The following is a 20,756-nucleotide window of genomic DNA, read 5'->3' on the forward strand; positions in this document are numbered from 1 at the left end:
GAAGGAGTGTCTTAGGTTCGATTCCCGTCAGAGACGTGAGGAGCTGAAGGATCTTCCTCAGCCATAGCCAAGTTAGCCATTCTTGGGAGTTGACAGTTGGGTTTTTCCCCAGTTTATCTTGGGGTTTTCCATCATGCAAAGCAGGCAAACCGGCCTTGAGAACTCAACACTACGGACATAGGATACACTGGGGCATAAAGCTGACCACCTTATCCTGTGAACAGTTTGAGGTCCACTGATTAATAAACCCTCAACACCGCAAGGTAAAAGGAAGATGAGAGATGAGACTGAAGAGAAACGTGTTTAAGAAATTTTTAAAATCAATCAAAATTGAACAGCTTTCAGAGGTGCACTGTAGACTCAAATACACAAACATCGTTTAAGAGAAAATTAAAAAGTTTGAAATCCAGAACCAAACCTTGGAGATTCGATAGCATATCTTTAAGAAAACACTGATTGATTCAGCCAGAGAGGCAAAAGGTGAAGTAATCTGCAGGGATAGAAAAATCAGAACTCCATGGTGGACTCAGGAAGTTAAAGAAGCAGTGAAGGAAAAATAAATCATATGGAATGTTCCTGGCAAGTAAGTCAGCTTGTGCTCTTAGAGAATACAGAGAAAAATATAAGAAAGTGAAGCACTATGTAAAACTAGCTAAAAGTCATGGGAAGATTTTGGTAAGAACATCGAAAATAAATATCAAGAAGATGGCAAAATATTCTGGAAGCTATAGAACAAGCTTAGAAATAGAGGAAAGAGTACAGCAAAAAAAATCAGAAATGATAAACATGACACGAAAACTGAAGATAAAGATGTGGTGAGTAAAGTCAATAATGTGGTGTGATTTTGTGGAGTTTTGTATATGTGTTGAGTTAGGCCTAATTTACATGTGTATGACTACCATTGTATTGCTGGTAAAGACATAACAATTTAGGTGCTAACTGCATTTTTCCAACTTGTTATTGGTTAACTTAAAAAAAAAAAAAAATTGTTACTAGATTATGAAGATGGAAGCTCAGCAGATCTGTTTAAGAAGGAATAATCACCATGTCAATGTATTAACTGCTTTTAATGAATTACTTTTTACTGAAACTTCTGTAGATGTGACTTCAATATGTGAAAGTAAGAGACTTAAAGCACCCAAAATAGTGCTGTCTGCCTGCAGTTCTTGCTTTTATGGCATATTTCTTGAAAACTCCTGCAAACATCCAGTTGTTATTCTCAAAGATATAAAATACGCTGATTTAAAAATGATAATAGATGCAGGACCATTATTTAGTGCTGCTAAAAGTCTGAATGTTGAGATATGTACAGAGGTTGCACACTGGGATACTTACAATACTGATATTCAGAAGAGTAACTAGGCCTTGTTACTTGCTGAGGTGCAACCAAAACAGCATAGAATTGCCATCATTAATTAAAAGGAAAAGAGAAAGAACTCAGAGTAGATATCTTCTCGATTATAACAGTAAAGGGTATCAAAAATAAATGAATTAGACACACCAGAAGACACCAAGGGCCAATAAAGTCGTCCACAAGTGAAGGAAGGTCAGAACTGTCAGGAACTGATTATCCATTGAGATTTCTGTTTCTCATTCAAATATATATTCTAATTCAACTCAGAACTTATTTCCATCTGTACAGAGCTTAATGTTGGTAAAAGGATCACAACAAAGTGAAGACACAATAATAAAAATGGAGAAATCACAGGCGGTGACATCTTTTGACAGTTTTTTTCATTGATCCAATGTTAATCCCAGTAATGAATACGACGCCTATTCTTAATACTGTTGAGTTATTTGAAACTCACTCAAATAACATAGAATCAGGGCCAAGTGGAGATAGCCAAATATTAGTTCCTTGTTCTGTGTCACCTGCATTATCCACTTCATGTCAAGTTGTACAAAGTATGATAAAGGATATCAAACCTGGTGTCTCACTCTTATTACCTGGAGCTGCAGTTTTGCCTTTTGCCAGTTCTTCACATCAAGATAGTAGTTCCATGATGATGTCTTGGGATACATCCATGCCTACTGCTGTTACGCCAAACATTCATAAAACACATGATCAGCAGCTTCCACTATAAGATCAGAATGTCACTCAGGAGAAGAAAAATGAGTCAGTTAATTATACTTGGATATCCTTGTCAGAACATCAGTGTGGGGTCTGCTGCAGATGCTGCACAACCAAAAATTCCAAAGACAATATGAAACTCGTGAAAATGTCAGACATGGATACAGTGATACCCCAAAGTTACACGGTAGGTGGGACCAACGAAAAGCACGTAAGTCGAATTTGCGTAACCCGGGGTATAATTTTGCATGTCATTTATATATACAAACATACAATTGGTACCAAAGGTTTACAAAAACACCTATATTTTTTAAGAAATATAATCATAATTGTAGTTTTTCGTACATAAAAAAAAGAAAGTTATTTCGATGTCGATGGTTTCATAAAATCTAATAGATTCGTCTGATAGCATAATGTCTTTTTCTTGTCACGCAAAATTTCTTCATAGCAAGCCAGTGATTTTTTTATTCCTTGCCTTGTGGCTACAATTTGTTCCTTGTTAGAATCCATGTACTCCAAAATCTGTAAACCTTTCTTAATTAAGCTGAGACCTTCTGTTAATTTTGCAATTGTCATGTGCTTTTCTGGTAAAACTGGATCTGAGGTTTCGGTCTCTTCGCTACTGAAGGGTGTCTCCGATATCAAAGACACCCCAAGAATCTCCGATAATCCTTACAGCATCTAAAACATTAAACTGTTTCCAAAACTCTTTAACAGACAGTTGCTCATTTGCCTCATAGCTTCATTCAGACTTGCAAATGAACGTTGTGTGTAGTACGCTTTGAATGTTAATCTTTTCTTGCTGGCTGTAGAAGAATCGGACTTGCGTCTTTTGGGCGACATTATTATTTTTTATGTGATAAAATTTTTATCAAGAACATAACATTAAGCAATCGCAAGGTTTGTAGACTATAAAAATCGTATATGAATGGAGACCGCGTGAAACACGTCAGTGCTTGTTCACAGCATGTGCGACGCTGGCGAATGCAGCCGGCGCCGGAAAGATACAACTAGTGGTGAGGTGTGACGGGAATACGTACATATAAGAAACCGCATAACTCCGGATTTGTGTAAGTGGGGGTATGACTGTATATATTGGATCTGGACATGAAAGCAGAGTTGATGATGATGAGGCAAGAGATGAACTGCATGTGAAATGAAATGAAAAGAATTATGGATATACATGGAAGAGTGAAAAAGAGAGAAGGAAAGATGGCCATGCGAAAGATGTAACGAATGATTCGAGAGTGGCTCTCTATGGAGATTCCATTATTAGAGATGTGGTGAATGAGAAGGGCATAAGGCCCTGGTGATAGAATAGAGAGAGAGAGAGAGAGAGAGAGAGAGAGAGAGAGAGAGAGAGAGAGTGATTGAAGCACTGAACACGAGAAATAAGAGAGCATAAGAGTTGGTGGTTGTAGTAGGGTCAAATGATTTGGATGGGAACAAGAAAAATGCCAGATTGGATATAAAGAGAGTAAAAGATAATAGTGTGGTAGGAAAGGTAGTCAGTGTATTGCCAAAGTATGATAGTGATGAACTGAGGAGGCAAGCAAAGATTATTAATGATATGTTATCACAGTTACATGATAAAATTACACGGGACAAAATTACACGCAATAAAATTACACAGTCCAAATTACACATATAAGAAATTAAACAAAAAATTATTTCGTAATTTCAAAAAAGAAAAAATTACACATATAAGAAATTAAATGTAATTTTATTTTGTAATTTCGAAAACAATTAAAAGGAAAAATAGGAAAATATTTACACAAGTAATTTCGAAATTACGAAAATTACACTGAGAAAAAAATTAAAAGGAAAAAATACACAAGTAAGAAATTACACATAAAATAAAATTTACCAAAAATTGTAAAAATTTATAACCAGTAAGGGGTAAATCACTAATTGACAATTGTTAATCGCCATGAACTGCTCAAGAATTTCTAAGAATTGTTTGGGTGAAGGTATATAAGTAAATTTTTGTCTTACACTCTTCAGTTCTAGTTTAGTGACTCGTAATACAACTAGTGTATAATGTGTGAGTTAATAAATTTCGTGATTAATTTTTTAAATTAATTTTTAATTCACCCATGGCTGATTTTGAGTACAGCGTTAGTAATAAAGGTGGTCAAATTATAATTTACAAAGGATTCGAGTTTGTTTGTGACCGTGAAACTGCTATCGGAACTATTCGTTGCCGTTGTGCAAAGTTTAGAACTTTACATGTGTCGATCGCTGCTCCATACCAGAGACAACAAGATTATCCATGAGTCTTCAGAACACTGTCATGTTAATAGGACTTTTGAATCTGAAGCTCATCAACTTGCAAATCAAATGAAAATAAAAATGTCGACTCCAGGCACAATAGCTCGTGCAATTATAGCTAACAATTTAGTGACTGTATCAGACGGATTAAAAATGTGCCTACCGAAGAAGAGCTCCATGATGAGGCAATTAAATAGATCCAAAGCTAAAACAATCGGAAACGTTCCGTCAAATCCAGATAACAAAAACTTTGAAATAATAGAGAAATACTTTAAATGGATTATTCATGATTCCGGGGCAGAAAATCCAGAACGTATAATACTAGTTGGTCACAAGACTCTTCTAGATCAACTTGTAGTTAACGATTTTTGGCTAGCAGATGGTACATTTAAAGTGGTTCCAGAAATATATTATCAGTTACACAGTATCCATGTCCAATATGATTCAGGCGTTGCTTTTCCTTGTCTACTGGCTCTTCTACCAGGGAAAAAGGAAGAAATAATGTGAAGATGCTGAACATGTTACTTGAGAAAATTCCTCAAGGTCGACTATGAAAAATTTTGACCGATTTTGAAACAACAGCAATGAATGCTTTCTGTGCCGTGTTTGAAAACATCGAAATTGGTGGCTGCTTTTTCCACTTATCACAATCTATTATACGCAAAGTAAATGAATGTGGACTAAAATCTCTATATGAATCCAATCAGTCATTTGCAGTATACATTAAAATGTTACAATCACTTGCATTTTTACCAGAAGAAGAAGTGTCAGAAACATTTGTAGAAGTTGCTGATCTGTTCTCTAATTTAGATGAATATAATGAACAAATTGAGCAAGTTCTCATTTACTTCGAACGTACATATATTCAAAGTCGACAGCTCAGGAACGGCACTTATAGACAACCTCTATTCAATATTTCTACTTGGAACCATAGACACTCTGCAGCCAACTGTATAGCTAGAACTACAAATTGTATCGAAGGATGGCACTATGGACTTCAGTCTCTCTTTCAGTTCCAATGCAACTGTTTGGAAATTTTTGGATAACACTGTTAAAGAATTATCTTTACAACATACAAACTATTTGCAGCATTTAACTGGTCAACGAAACCCAGGACGTCGTAGGTACAGTTCGTTAAAACAATGTATTTCAAATATTGTACAAAATTATGACTCTAACAGATGATTGGAATTTTTACGTTGTATAGCTTATATGACTTAGTGTTTGTTTTTTATTATTTTTTAAAATAAAAGTAATTTTTACAATATTAAGAAAGTTTGTGTGTTTAATTTGACAACAAAATACCAATAATATTTTAATCGAATTAAAGTGAACAGGTAGGTCTTATGAAGTATTACAAAATTAACGGAACATTTGTGTAATTTTTTCTTAGTGTATTTTTATCTATATGTAATTTCTTCCCTGTGTAATTTTGTCCCTGGGTAATTTCATCCTCATGTAATTTTATCACGTGTAATTTTGTCCTGATACAGTTATCACAGTTATGTGAGGAATTTGAGGAATGGATGGAATTGTATAAAGAATGGGCTGCATTTAAATGGTTTTGGTGTGAGTGGGCTGGAGAGATTGTTACTGGCAGAAGAGGTAATGACTGTAATGAAAAAGCAAAAAAAAGCAGAATAGGGAGAAGTATTTGCTCACTTGCAAATAGAGAGATGAATATCATGAATGAAGTAAATAAGAGAGTGGAAGCATAACACAAACAGAGAAAAACAGGGAGAGTCAAGGTGGATGGGGAGACACTTTATGAAACATGCAGATGCTGGATTCAGAGGTGAATGTGTGAGCAGGCAAACACAGATTGAGATGGTGTGGGATGGATGGGGAGAATTTGAGTGTGAGGAAAGTTGTAGAATCGGTGTTAATATTGAGAAAGTGACTGGGGAAGGTACTGAAGAGTCACATCGGAGAAGTGACGTTCATAGGACTTGTAGAAGCAGTAATGATTTCTTATGTTTATTTACTAATGCTAGAAGTATTCGAAATAAGGGGAATGGAATTATTGCTTTGTTTGAACTTATTTGCCCCCAAAATTGTTGGTATAAGCGAGACATAGTTAAATGATGATGACATCCTGACAAGAATAGAGATGAACGAATATGATATTTTTCGTGAACACAGACAGGGAAGAAAGGGAGGAGCACTGCTGATGGTAGTAGATGAGTTGTGCCCATCTAAGATGGATTTGCAAGGTGCAAATAGTGGATGGTTTTGAGGCAGAAGTAAACAGAGTTTTTAAGCAGAAGTAAACAGTAAATATTTAGCTGGGTGTTGCTATAGACCTGGTAATATGGTGGGTAATGAGAAGGAAATGTATAGGCAAATTGGCCTAGCTAGCAAGAAACGAGTGATCATTAAGGGTGACTTTAATTATGGTAATATAGACCAGAATCAAGAGACTGCATCTGGGGGTAAAGAAAATGAATTTTTGGAGTTTTTGAAAGACAATTACCTTAGGCAGTACATAACGGAGGGTACACAAGGATCAAGAGTATTGGATTTGATCATCTCATCAGATGATGTTATTATAAACAAAGTGTCAAATCTTCTATCAGTTGGTGAGAGTGACCACGAGGTGATCACATGCAGGGTGACCAGTCATTCGAGGACGTCTGTTAGAAAGGGATATATGTGGAATTATAAGACTGGTAATTATGAAAAGCTCAGGAAACAGCTTGCAATAATAAATTGGTAAGAGGAACTGAATGGAAAGGATATCAATGCTGATTGGGCCCTACTCAAGAACTATTTGGTGGGGGATAATATCGCCCCACCAAATAGTTCCTAAAAATCCTAAGGAGTTTTTTCGATATGTGGCCAGTAGAAGAGAGAATGATTATGGTAAAATGGGATTGATTGGTGAAAACGGAGGAATGATAATCGCTGCCGAGGACATAGTTGAGATATTTAATGAGCAATTTATAAAGGTATTTCATTCTTATGAATGTGACATCATGCAGAACTTGAAAGCAATGGGAAAGAAGGAGGAGGAAGAACTATTAAGTGAACAGAAGGTATATGAGGAATTGAATAGACTTGATGTAAATAAGGCAGTGGGACCTGAAGCTATTTCACCAGATATTTTGAAGGAGTATTCCAGAGAGTTAACATGAGTCTCTCACTGGGTTAGTTCCAAAAGAGCAGAAAGAGGGTAAAATTGTTCCAATTCATATGGGAATTAGAACAATTCATAAAAACTTCCTAAGAACAAAATTCTCTGGTTGCCATTCTCAAATTTTCATTCTCTCTCTCTCTCTCTTCCCTTGTTTTTTTCTCATTACACGGGTACCAAATGCAATCTCTGCAGCTGTCAATCATGAATCAATCTCCTCAGTGAGCATGCGCACCTCATGTAAATAAAAGCGAGACGTTACATATAATGGCTGATGTCTTGTTAACATAAAGAGAATGTCTTCATAAAACAAAAAATATCTCAACACTTAACAATTTTAAATTACAATAAAAAAGATCAAAATTATTACAAACTATCAGAATCTAGTAAGCACATCAATTTCAAATGCATTGCATTTCATTTTAACAATAATAATATCAGTAACGGGCACATTGCAAGTGCTGATCATACGTGTTACAAAACCAAAACTAATAATATACGAACATAAACAATTGCAAAAGATCCATAATTTTTACAGTATGATGGAGGTGGCAATATTTTAACTAATAAATTACTGATATTCTCTGACTTTGATATCAAGAGATTTTTAAATATAGGTATGTTTCTAAATAAAATCTCTTCAGAGTGATTTAAAGATGAATCACTTATTGTAGCTATGCCTACTTTTATTTAGTATATTACGTGCATGTTTTCTTATTGGTCACAAAATACTACAAGTTTAGAATTTGTGTGGCTGTGATTCAAAAGAAAAAGAAATAAGAAGAGACATACATGCATTTATTTATTTTACACATTTTATATATTAATATGGATATATCATACATTTCATATATGATATATCCATATCCTAGCTATCCACATGGAATTTAAGTGCAAACATGGATATTATGAGTTATTATGGTAGAAAATCATGTATAACATGAATAATCCAAAGTTAAAACACATAATCCAATTTTTAAAAGAGAAAAAAAAATAATAATAAAATAAAAATAACAAAATTTTCCTAACATTCCAAACCATTTGTATGTTGCAGTAAAAAAAAAAAAAAATTGAAAAATTAAACACAGACATTTCAATTTACATACTGTAAAACATCAGCGTGAACTGAAGAACAATAACAGAAAGTTGAATACAAAAGAACAGAAAAATGAATGTGTTACAATAGAGTCATTCTAAGTATGCATTCACACGTTAGCTAGGATAAAATACTACTGGGAAATGTGTGTATTTAAAAAAAAAACTTCCAAAACTTTTGAAACAGGAAGAATCAATATAATTTAAGTTATAATGATGGAGTACTGCTGAAGTTTATTCAAAGATGTGGCAAAGAGTTTGAAAAAATTCCAATTATGAATAAACTTCAATCATGTTAAGACAAACCAGATTTACGAGATGGTTGTTGTTATTGATTTGATTTTTATGACACAAGGGCATTAACAGTCATACTGTACCAGGACATGTTTCCAGTAGTACACATGGTAAACGGTTAATAGAACAATAACAAATATCCATGCCCCTGGCGGGATTTGAATCTGCAGCCTCATGGCTGGAGAGAAGATACTCTGACTAGGCTGGATAAGCTAGGCATAATGTGTGTGTGGGGGGGGGGGATCAGTCAAAAAACATTCTGAAATGTTTTTTGACTGATCTTCCATTCGACTAGAATAAAATAAGTTGCATAAGCATTGTGCTTGGTAAACACTGGGTAGCAGCAATAGTGATGGTAAAAGGTGGATTGGTTGATGGATTTGAAGGTGGCGATGAGTTAGAATTTTTTCAAAATCTCTTTCACTTGTCAACAGAATGGTTTTTTTCCTGATGAAGAAAAGAAATTCTGTTGACAATTCTTTCGGTGAAGTAAGTTTATTCAAAGATGTGGCAAAGAGTTTGAAAAAATTCCAACTATGAAGGTGTTGATGATTGATTAATCAAATTCACAATCGATTATCTTTTTCAAAAGCCAAACTATCACCCTTGCTAATACCGGTTTTATCTGATCACAAACATGAAAGGCAACAAGACCTATAGCACATTAGTGTTGTGTGTGGACAAGAGGAACAGAAGAAAGGTGGAATCTGTTCACATTTTGCTTGAACAGCTGAGGTTGTAATCTTGGAACAGAAGTAGATGGAATGAAAGAGAAGGCAGTGAAGTTGGTTCGGTGAGTTTCAAGATGGACTGTAAAATGGAGTGGGTTAGCAGTGGCTTGTTTTAATGATTTTGGAGGAAAGTGGAGTAGAGAGTAGTAGCCAATTTGGCAGAGCACTGTCTATGAAAATATCTACAAAAGAGGCACACGGCATAAACTGAATGCTGTAAGAAAGGGACTGAAGTGGATATGTGAGAGAGGGATCATTAATTAGCCAGATTGCCCTCTTCTGGATAGAACCTCTTAGAGAGGATTTTGGTGCATCATCCCAAATATGGAGCAGTATTCCATGGCTGGACGAACTTGGGATGTGTATAGAGTTAGCATATGTGGAGGTGTGAAGTAATGTCTTGTGCAAAAAAAGTACACCAAGTTTTTTGGTGGATGCAGAAGATATAGTTGAAATGTGGTTGTGCCAGGAAAGATCGGAGGTGCAGGTCAGTCCAAGAAGAGAAATCTGATTATGTTTGTATATCTGAGTACTAATAAACATAAGTGGGAGGGATGCAAGCTCTTTCTTGTGAGAGATCAGACAGGAATGAGTTAGGATGGCATTGAATTTTACAAGGTTGTCCTTGCCCCGCTGGGATACAGTTAGGAGATCTGAGTTCAGGTCACTGGTTATGGTAGATCTTAATTCTAATACTTGAACACTAAAGGCTTGTCAAATGAAAAGGAGGAATGGAGTGTTCTGTCATCACCAAGTACTCTGTTTTTTGCAACCTGTCCTATTCTGGAAGATAGTCAAGAATGTATTTCAGAATACCAGAACTCTATCTAGCTTATCAAGTCTCAATAATTCTGGTTTGGCTCAACATGGTATTGACAGCATTAGCCACAGTATCCAATGGGATAATAAGCTTTTGCAAACTGTGCATTTAAACACTTCTTCAAAGAAAGTTCTGAAGCATTACTCCATCATCGTAAAAATCATAGTGACTGCCTTTCTCTTTCAGAAGCTTGGAAAACTGTTATCTTCAATTCATTAAGAAAATTTTAATACACACACACACACACACATTGCTCAATGTTTTATCCTAGCTACTACAACAGCATGCTTAGAAGAATTCTATTATTCTAACGCACAATTTTTTTTATTGTTTTGTATTCAAATTTCTAATATTCCTTCATATTTCTTCAGCTCACACTAACAATGTTTTATGATTGTAAAAGGAATTATGTTTTATATATAAATTTTTTTATTATTATGGAATACTTATTTTTTGGCTTAAAAATAAAAACATTTCTAAGGAGTAAAAAAACTGACAGTAAATGCATCCCTACAAGAGGGTATTGTGTTCACAATATGCAAGCAGGAAATTCTGAGTATAAAAAGATCATACTCAAAAGCAATCCTGTTCTCTGTAGAATAAGAAACCATTAACCTTTGTTGTCTCTGTAACCACTGATTCAATTAAAAACATTCAGACTAAACCAAGATGAGTAATCAGCATTTAAGAATAATTATTGAATATGCAATTTTTGAAAAAAACATCATTATAATAAATGAAATATTAATAAGGTAAAAAAAACATTCATTCACCTTTGCTAACTTTTCCTGATCATCTTTGTAATGAACTAAGAGTGAGAGAGCCAGTTCTCCCCTTTGTCTACGAGTACCTTCACATAAAAGCGGATGTTCTGCTTCAGAAACATTGGCTTTGAGACCTACATTTGTAAAATACTTTTTATGATAAAAACATAAAAGCCCTCATAGGAAAGTTTCAACCATCAGAATTGTTTAGATGGTTCTGAATGTATGTAAACCAAAAATTTCACCTTGGTTAAATTTTCTGATTAACTGCTACCATAAATAATGAATAATACACTGGGATAGACTTGTAAGCAAAGCAAGAATTGTGTAAATTTTAAGAAATTATTTTTTTTTTTTACAAAATGTTTTTTTTTTTTTTTTTTTTCAGTTTTATTGTGGATAGAAGTATTTTGAATTAGATATTAAAAAAAAAAAAGTCACATTAAGAACCCTTAATGAGTGGAACTGATAATTTCTAGAAACAAATAACAAAGGAAATACAGATTTCATCTATTTTTATTCACTGTATTATTCTTCTGAAAAAGAATTATAAATTCTTATTCAAAGGGTTTCATAGTCTAAGGAAAAATGAAATTTCTACAACAGACTACTCTTCTAGTTAGAAACTAGGTGACTTAAGTTTATATAGTAAATGGGTTTATATATTAAATTAAATATATTAAAACGGGTTTATATATTAAATGGACATTAAAAAGAACTGGAATATTATTACTGTAATCAACATCCCAAAGAGTCAAAATTCATCATGGAGAAGTAAATATTATCGACCCCAATACTCATGAAATTGCATTTTAAATGGTTCTGAATGTATGTAAATTATTATCAATCATGTGAATAATTTACTATTCTTGTCACCATTCTCTCAGGTAATACATTCCACTCACCAACTAACCTCTCAGCAAAAAAAAAAAAACTGCTGCTCACTCTCTCCTTATAGAACTTCCAGAGCTCTACCTCCACTTATCTCCCTCAACTCAATGAAAAATCTGTTCAGTACAAATCTGGTACAAACCTCCCAAAAACTTGTATGTCTCATTAGCTCTTATTCTTTTATCCATCATATGCAAATAGCATTCCTGCAAGATATTGAATACCTTGTATAGCAGAACGGTAATTTTTTATTTGTGCCCATCAATGTTTTCCTCATCCTTGCTACAAGTGTTTGCAATTCTCACTATGTATGCTTTAAATGTCAGGTTTCTGAAGACAACTCATGTTGAAACAGTTCAACATGACTCATATGAAGAATGAACTTAAGCAGTTCATTCTTCATATTAGTCCATTATGGCACCACAGTATGTATTCTTCTGTTTATAATTTTCATATTTTTTATTTTTGTTTCATCAAAAATTTTAAAGTAAACATGAAGATTCTCTAAAGGTATGTCACAATACTCTTCTTATATCATTTCTCTTTCAACATATGTTTAAACTACATATCATTCATGTCCTAATTTAATCACAGTAAAAAGCAAAATAAGCTATAAGTATTGATGTCAGTTTTTTTGTTGAGTGTTCAACAAAAAAACTGACATCAATACTTATAGCTTATTTTGTTCTCTCTTTCTCACTAACTAAATATATAGCATTCTAGCTTTGCTTTCATATTTCAAACTTCATACTTGGAAATAACAAAATATTAGTCTCACTAATCTATCTAAACAAGTCTATTCAAATCTTCCTGTGGAGTCATACTTCACAGAAGGATCTGAATAGACTGCTTTACTCCTCATAGCGCTACTCAACTTTGCATTATCTATATCAACTTCATATCCCATTTAAGCTGTCCTATTACTTCTTTCACTATGCGTTATTCCCGTTTCCTATGAAGGGTTTGCGTGTTACTTAGATGCGACTTCTTGTTAGTACCACTCCCAACTGACCTGTCGCCTAGCCTGCCATTGGTGGGAATATATTTTTGGCTGTGGTAGCGTATGTTCACGGGGCCAGTTTGCCTGCTTGTGGGATGAAAAACGCCAGATAAACTGGTGAAAAAAACCCTACTGTCCGCGCCTAAGACCGGCTATCTTGGCTATGGCTGAGGAAAAATCTTCAAATTCCTCACGTCTTCAACAGGAATCGAACCTGGGATACTCCTTCCCCAGTAATATGGTTGCGAAGCGCAAAGCCACTAGGCTAACCAAGCGGACTTAAGCTGTCCTTTACTATTGACACAAAAAGATATACAACAATGGGTCTAAAACAAACCGTGTGGCAAAGCATTAGTTACTTTTCTCTCTTGGGACATTGCTCTCCAATATGAAATTTCTGATATCTTTCAGGCAGACAATTTCCTATCCGACTCATATATCTATTATTAAATTCAATCAGCCTGTCCCAATTTAAATAATTAGTTACATGCAACAATACGTGAAATGTGTGTGCAAAAAAATTTGACATATATCACAAATATACCAGACTTTGGAATGCTGAGTATAAGAAGAGATTGAGAGAGTGTGGTCTGCAGAGAACTTGTTAGACAGTGATGATCAAGACATAAATGGATGAGGAACCTATCAGACAAATATATGAGGGTTGTTTGAAAAGTTTGATTAAAAAAAAAAAAAAAGAAAAAAGTTAAACACATTTTTTGCATGGCAGATGAGTGGAAAAAATCATCTTTATTTCTCAACAGTCTCCATCAAGGTCTATACGTTTGATCAGGCAAGTTTCCAAATTTTTCATCCCACCTAAAATGCAGGATTTGTCAAATTGTGCAAAATAGTCACTTAGCCTTGATGACATCCTTGTTCAAAGAAAATTTTTTCCTACCGAGCCAAATTTTTAAGTTTGAGAATAAGAAGTCACACGGTGGATGTGGTACCAATTTGAACCTCAATTTGTGCAATTTTGCCATTGCACCAGCCAATGTGTGGGACGATGCATTGTCTTGATAAAAGAGCACTTTTTTGTGCACCAATCTTGGCCATTTTTTCTTCGATTCTTTTTTTTAAATGGTCCAACAATAATGCATAATAGATTCATGTTATTGTCTTACCCTTTTCCAAATAGTCTATCATGATAATTCCTTGGGAATCTCAAAAAACAATGGCGATCACCCAGATGACAAAATGGTCTTCGCTTTTTTTCGGTGCTCTTTCACTGGGCATTGTCCACTGTTTTGATCGCTGCTTTGACTCAGGTATGTGTAGTGGTAAATCCAAGTTTTGTCCACAGTCAGGAATCGATGCAAAAAATCCTGAAATTGCGATTAAACATCGCCAAACACTGTGTTAAAACATCTTTTTGCATGTGTTTTTGATCAACAGTCAACAATTGCAGCACCCATCGTGCACACAGCTTTTTCATGTGCAATTTTCCTTGTCTCAGCAATCTCACGTACTCTCACTCGGTGGTCGTGGTCTTCCATAATGATATCATGGATTCTGTCAATCATTTTGTTTGTAGTGCCCTCAGTTGGGTGTCCGAAGCATGCTTCATCTTCAATGGACTTACAATTATATTTAAACTCATTTATCCAAAAATAGATAGTCTTTAATGCTGGTGCAGAGTCCCCATGAATTACATCTAACATTTGACAACTCCAGGGAGTCCAAAGACTCATCGAGGGAGGGCACCTGCTCTACAACTGACCTCAACTACCTCAACGGCATCTACTGCCAACTACCACCACTAGTTTTCCCGCAGACAATCACAAAGAACAATGTCCACGGCGGGATTCGAACCTGCATCCTTTTGGCTGGAGAGCAGATACTCCAACCACTCAGCAAGCCAAGCCGGCTATTATACAAGGGTAAAGGATGATGGGAGAATGCAAGGTCATCCCTGGAAACTATACAAGAGTCATATGAGTAAGTGAAACAGAAATTTTTGCAAGGCAGATGAGTAGAATGCATTACTCAACATTCCAAAGTCTTGAAACAGTCTTATTTTCACCTCTGTACTCCCTTTGTTATTTTCTTATTGACAAGCCAGGTGACCACCATATCTGTGAACACAAATCCAAATGAGGCCTGATTAGTGCCTGAATGTGTATAATAATTGTAGAGGTGATTATGTGCATGCAGGTTTGGGTATAATAAGTATGAAAAATGTATGTAAGTATGAAAGATGCCTGTATAAGTGAAATGTTAAATGTTAATAAGATCTGTAGGTTGTCTGAGTAGGTTATGCAGATGAAGAGGTAAGTGTACAGAAAAGCCTGGAGGTAAATTATTCTTGCTCTACACAAATACTGAAAGTATCAGGAACAAAGGGGTAGAATATGTGGGCTTGGTGAATATATGCTTTGTAAGTGCTCCAATGATGGATATCTTCAAGGCAAGGAAGATATGGATTGCCAGTTTTCTGTCTGGACACAAACTATGTGTGATGGTAGATGGCTCCTTAACCTCTTACCATTCAACTAATGCTGGGGTTCCACAAGGTTCTGTACTCTCATCACCTCTCTTCCTTCTATATATCAATGACCTACTTCAGTTGACCTCCAACCCAATATATAGTTTTGCAGATGACAGCAAATTGCACTCCTTCCTTTCATTTTGATAAACCTTACTTTATACAAATCATCTCAAGCTACAGAGCATCAGCCACCACTGCCGGCAATTCTGATCTCTGAGCTATCCTCCAATTTCAGTGCTATTTCATTGCTAGCAAAACCCAGTTTTGCCTTATTTCTCACAAAAAAAAGACACATTTTCTCCCAGTATTATCTTTGACAACACTCAAATTTCCAGCCAAGATGAGATTTCTCTTCTTGGAATCACCCTGACATCAAACCTCTCCTGGCACGAACACATCACAACCATTACATCTTCATCTTCTAAAAAACTAGGACTTCTCTTTTGCTCAAGACATTACTTCACTTCTGAACACTGTTAATCTTATGCAAATCACAAATCCATCCAGCTATTGAATACTACTCTTTCATATTTGGAGTGGGGACCATAAGATCTCCCACAAAATGCTTGACTCAATAGAGGAGGGCAATTAGATTGATTAATAACCCATCTCTTATCTCTTTTCAACTCACCTCTCCCATTTTTGCACAGGTCGTTGGTTTCTGCAACATGTGTATTCTATAAACATTTCCATGGAAAATGTTCATCTGAAATAGCATCAATAATTCCCCCACTCAGTTAAGTCCATTGGAACATGTGCAGCTGCCACCCAACATCCCTTCACAGTACACCGTGAAACCCACAGAATAAGTTTCTTTTCCTCCTCCTTCATTCCTGCTGCTGTATTGTGGAACAGCCTTCCACCCTTCTGTATTTCCCAAGGAATACAATATACAGGCTTTTAAACCAAATGTAAACAGTTTTTCCTTTCCCTACCCACACACAGTACTATTGTACTATAGGTTGATTAACCAACCTCTCGTGTATGGGATCAACATAAAGTTATTTAGGTCTAAATGTGCAAACTCCCATGGTGAGTGTTAGGATGCATAGAGGATTAGAAATAATACATTACTAATTTATGTTATTAACACAGTTTCATAACTTAATTCCTTTTACACAGCCTCACCATTCCTCCCATTAAGATCAGCTTCTCTGGTTCTCCACATTAGGTCTTGTATCTCCAGACTCAGAATACCAAATGCATTCAAGTGCAGGTTATCCCTCTCATAAAAATCCATTCTTTCCTCAAACTTGTTCCACACATCCACAAACTTGTAAACATTCCTTCTACATAGCCAGAGCATCAACTTTTTTCCCATCACAGCCCTTCTTCATAATTCAATACCATCATATCTTGGTAACAGACTAATGATTATCTACTCTCTCACACTTCACTCTCATGGCTAGCAACCCTTTCATATCCCCTCTCATGCTGTATTATTATTATTATTATTCGTGACACCTCCAAGGAGTCCATAGACTCATTGCAGGAGGACACCTACAACTCTCCGTCTTCACCACTACACCGAACCTCTACTACCAATCATCTACATCGATGCCATCTACTGCCCACCACAACTAGTATTTTTTGTCTGTAAATTGCATGTTCTGAAGGGCCAATATGTCTGTATGCAGGATGAAAAACCCAAGTTTCCAGGAGGAAAAAATCCTGCTACCTCTGTATGAGATCAGCTAACTCACCTTCGATTGAAAAAGTCCATATAAAGATTCCTCCAGTCATGACGGTAAATCGAACTTAGGCCTTATCTAATCAAAGGGCACAATGTACTCTTTCTTCTAATTGTACTATGGAGGCTAAAATTTATCGCTACTTAAATCAGTGCCTATGAGAACTACTATCTTTTACTTTTATTTTTTCTATAGTTCAATTGCATTTGTTATATTTTTATAATGTATAATAAAGACAACAAAATAATTTGGAAGAAATGATTTTGTTGGACATATGAAAAATGTGAGAATGGATACCAGGAGGTTATAGAGTAGAGTGAAAGCCACCAGTATGGTAAGATAGGCTGTCAGCCATTGCTAAGATATGAGAATGATGAATTAAGATGGAGAGCAAGAATTATGATAGTGTGTTGGAAGTGCTGTGTGAAAATGAGATGTAGTTTGTAAATGTGGGATATACATTTGAGGGGAGAATAGATTTGCACAAAAGTGATGGACTACATTCAAATGGATGAGGTGTGAGTCAAATGGAGAGAGAGGGAGGCAAGAGAGAGACTGTTAGAAGGAGATGAAATATGTAATGTAATCTGGAGATCAGAGGAAGTAAGAAGTGAAAGATCAGGAGAGTGGAATGAGTGGGACTGATGTGCTTGTTAACAGAAATAGTAGTGGTGTGAAAGATTATGAGAGAACAAAAGGGCAGGATGGACTTGGAAACAGGGGAGTCATGATAGACATGGAGATAGGGCATAAGGAGAGCAGATGTTGGAGGCAGTAGTGAATGTGCAGTTAGGATAAGTGGTGATAAAAACGATTAAGCGTGGAGCAGATATAGGAAAATAACAACCAACAGGTAGCATTGGCTAGGACTGGTTATAAACCTAAAAGTAAATTACTGTGTTTATTTATGAATGCTGGGAGCATCAGAAATAGAGAAGAACCTGTTTTACTCCATCCATCCATCCACTGGATGGATGGATGGATGGATGGATGGAGAGATGGTCACTTCATTTTTCTGTGATGCACCACATCAGTCCTCGCCAGATGGTCCTGGAGGCTTTAACTCTCTGAAGATCAGTTACTCCAGACACACACTATCCATTCATCCCATTGGGGGTCTACCCTTCCTCTTTTTCTAAGAACTTTAAATTCTATTATTGTTTTGAGAAGTCCTCCTATTTCCATCCTTTTAATATGTCCAAAGTATTTCAGCTTTCTTTTATAAATTAAAGATGCCAAGAAATTATATTCTTAGTTTAATCCTTTATCCAAGCGTAAGGCAAACAAAGTTTGCACCTGAAGTAATTTCAGGACTGGGCAACTCGTATATAGAAACTAACGTACAGCACATATTCCTATGGACATGTATAATGTGCTATGCATTATGGGTAGGGTCATCACTACCCAGACTGGTTTCAACCTTTATTGAGGTCTCATCAGTGGAAGCCAAGGTTGAAATAATGCAGAAGTCATATTTCCATATACGAACAGCCAAAAGGTGTCACACATTATTAAAATACTCTGGATTACAGATAGATGTTGGAAGTTTTATACTTTTATACACTTGGTTATACTTCAACCTTAGTATCACCTCTGGTTCTGGCTTCCACTGATGAGACCTCAATAAAGGTTGAAACCAGTCTGGGTAGTGATGACCCTACCCATAATGCATAGCACATTATACATGTCTGTAAGGATATGTGCTTTGCATTATGGGATACTAAGGCAAGTGATGTGAAGTCATTAGCTTCTATATACAAGTTGCCCGGTCTCGAAATTACTTCAGGCACAAACTTTGTTTGCTTATACTTAGATAAAGGATAAACCAAGAATATAATTTCTTGGCATCTTTAATTTATAATAAAACCAAGTGGAAAAACTTCCATCAGCTTTCTTTTGTCAATATCACTAAGGAGCCTTAAAGTTCTACTGATCCTTCCAAGCAACCATCCATTTGACTGCCTTTCGGTATATGATATCTTCAACAGTTTTCTGTAACACCACATCTCAAAAGCAGCTAGACTTTTTGCATCACTTTTTTAGGTTCCAAGCTTCACATCTATAAGCTGCTGTTGGAAAAACAGCTACATCCAGAATCCTCAACTTTGTTCCTGTGGATACAGATCCGTTCTTCCAGATTTTAGACAAGTTTTGGACTGTAGTTTTAGCCATTTCTAATCTTCTTTTTAATGTCTTCTGGACAGCAATTCTTCACATTAATAATAGATCCGAGGCACTCGAACTTACTGACTTCCTCAATTCTTTCTCTGTTAAGGTATACTTGTTTCTCAGAAGCTTCCTTGTCTATATTTCTTTTGAGAACCATAATTTTTCTCTTGATAGCATTGAGTTGAAGTCCTCTGTTCTTACTAATTTCATTAACTTTGTCTAGGATTCATCCTAGTTCTTGTTGTCATTACCAAGGAGTACTGTATCATCAAAATACCTCATATTAGTGATCAATCTGCCACCTATCCTAATTCTCCTGTTAAGCTCATCTAATACTTCACACATGATGTCCACAGCATGAATACTATGAATACTAAACAAGTGAGCAGAAATTAAGTAACATTGCCTAGCTCCCTTAATGATCTGAAGCTAATCAGTTAATCCAACACTTGTTCTTACCATGGCTTCTAGCTCACTGTATAAGTTCGTTATCAGCCTGTAAAATCTCGATGTAGATAAAAAATTCCAAGCGTTTTACATCGATTTTTTACAGAGGTCAAGTCTCATGTGAACTGTTACAAAAATAATCTTGTTTGTATGTATGTATTTTTATTAATGTAGTTAACCCTGTGGGAAGTGAATGTATTTACTGTTTTAACGTCAAAAACAAAGGCAATGCTTTCCCAGGGGAACTTTGTATATATTTATGTGTAAGAGCGCAGGAAATGTTGTTTACTAGTTTTGTATATAAGAGTTGCTTACTGCACTAACACCTTAAAAGATAGTATCTAAGAGTGCTGCAAGGTTTTGACAAGTTTCCGCGGCCAGCAACTTACAATCAAAAGAAAGCGGGCCAAACTTGAAAGACGATGAAAGAGTCATGCAGAGTTCTTTGGGGGGAGGGGTTACAAACAATGTTCCAACCTAAAAATGTGCACAAATTCAGATGGAGAGATGAGGCAAAGAATAAGAAAAGTTTCATTGAATATGTTACTGTTGATAGTGATGTTTTCTCATTGGTGCGGTACACTAGAGCTAGAGTGTGTGTAGAGGATTTGATATTGAATGTGATCAGCATTTAGTCTTGAGCAAGATAAAATTGAATTTCATATTGAAAAGAAGAACATATTAAAAAGTTTTAAAGCGAATAAAAGTTGAGCAGCTCTCAGATATGAACTGTAGACTAAAATACACAAATATTATTCAAGACAAAATGAAAGTTTGAGAACAGGAATCAAATCTTGGAGATTCAGTGACAAATCCTGAAGAAAATATTCAGCCAGAAAGGCATGTGGTGAGGTTTTCTGCAAAGTAGAAAAATCAGAACTCCATGGT

The 20,756-nt window shown here is 35.6% G+C and overlaps 1 protein-coding gene across 1 annotated transcript in view; it reads right to left on the reverse strand.

Moving 5' to 3' along the window:
• The window catches only part of Dora (zinc finger SWIM domain-containing dorado), a 495,561-nt gene that overhangs the window by 186,424 nt on the left and 288,381 nt on the right, over positions 1–20,756 (reverse strand). The window contains exon 14 of the mRNA XM_090399467.1: positions 11,189–11,313. Within this exon, the coding sequence (XP_090255593.1) occupies positions 11,189–11,313 (125 nt within the window). The remainder of the gene's footprint in view (positions 1–11,188; positions 11,314–20,756) is intronic.

The sequence above is a fragment of the Typopeltis vanoorti genome, chromosome 1 (genome assembly GCF_054136105.1).
Source record: "Typopeltis vanoorti isolate ZY-2024b chromosome 1, IOZ_Tvanoo_1.0, whole genome shotgun sequence".
Classification (NCBI taxonomy): Eukaryota; Metazoa; Arthropoda; class Arachnida; order Uropygi; family Thelyphonidae; genus Typopeltis; species Typopeltis vanoorti.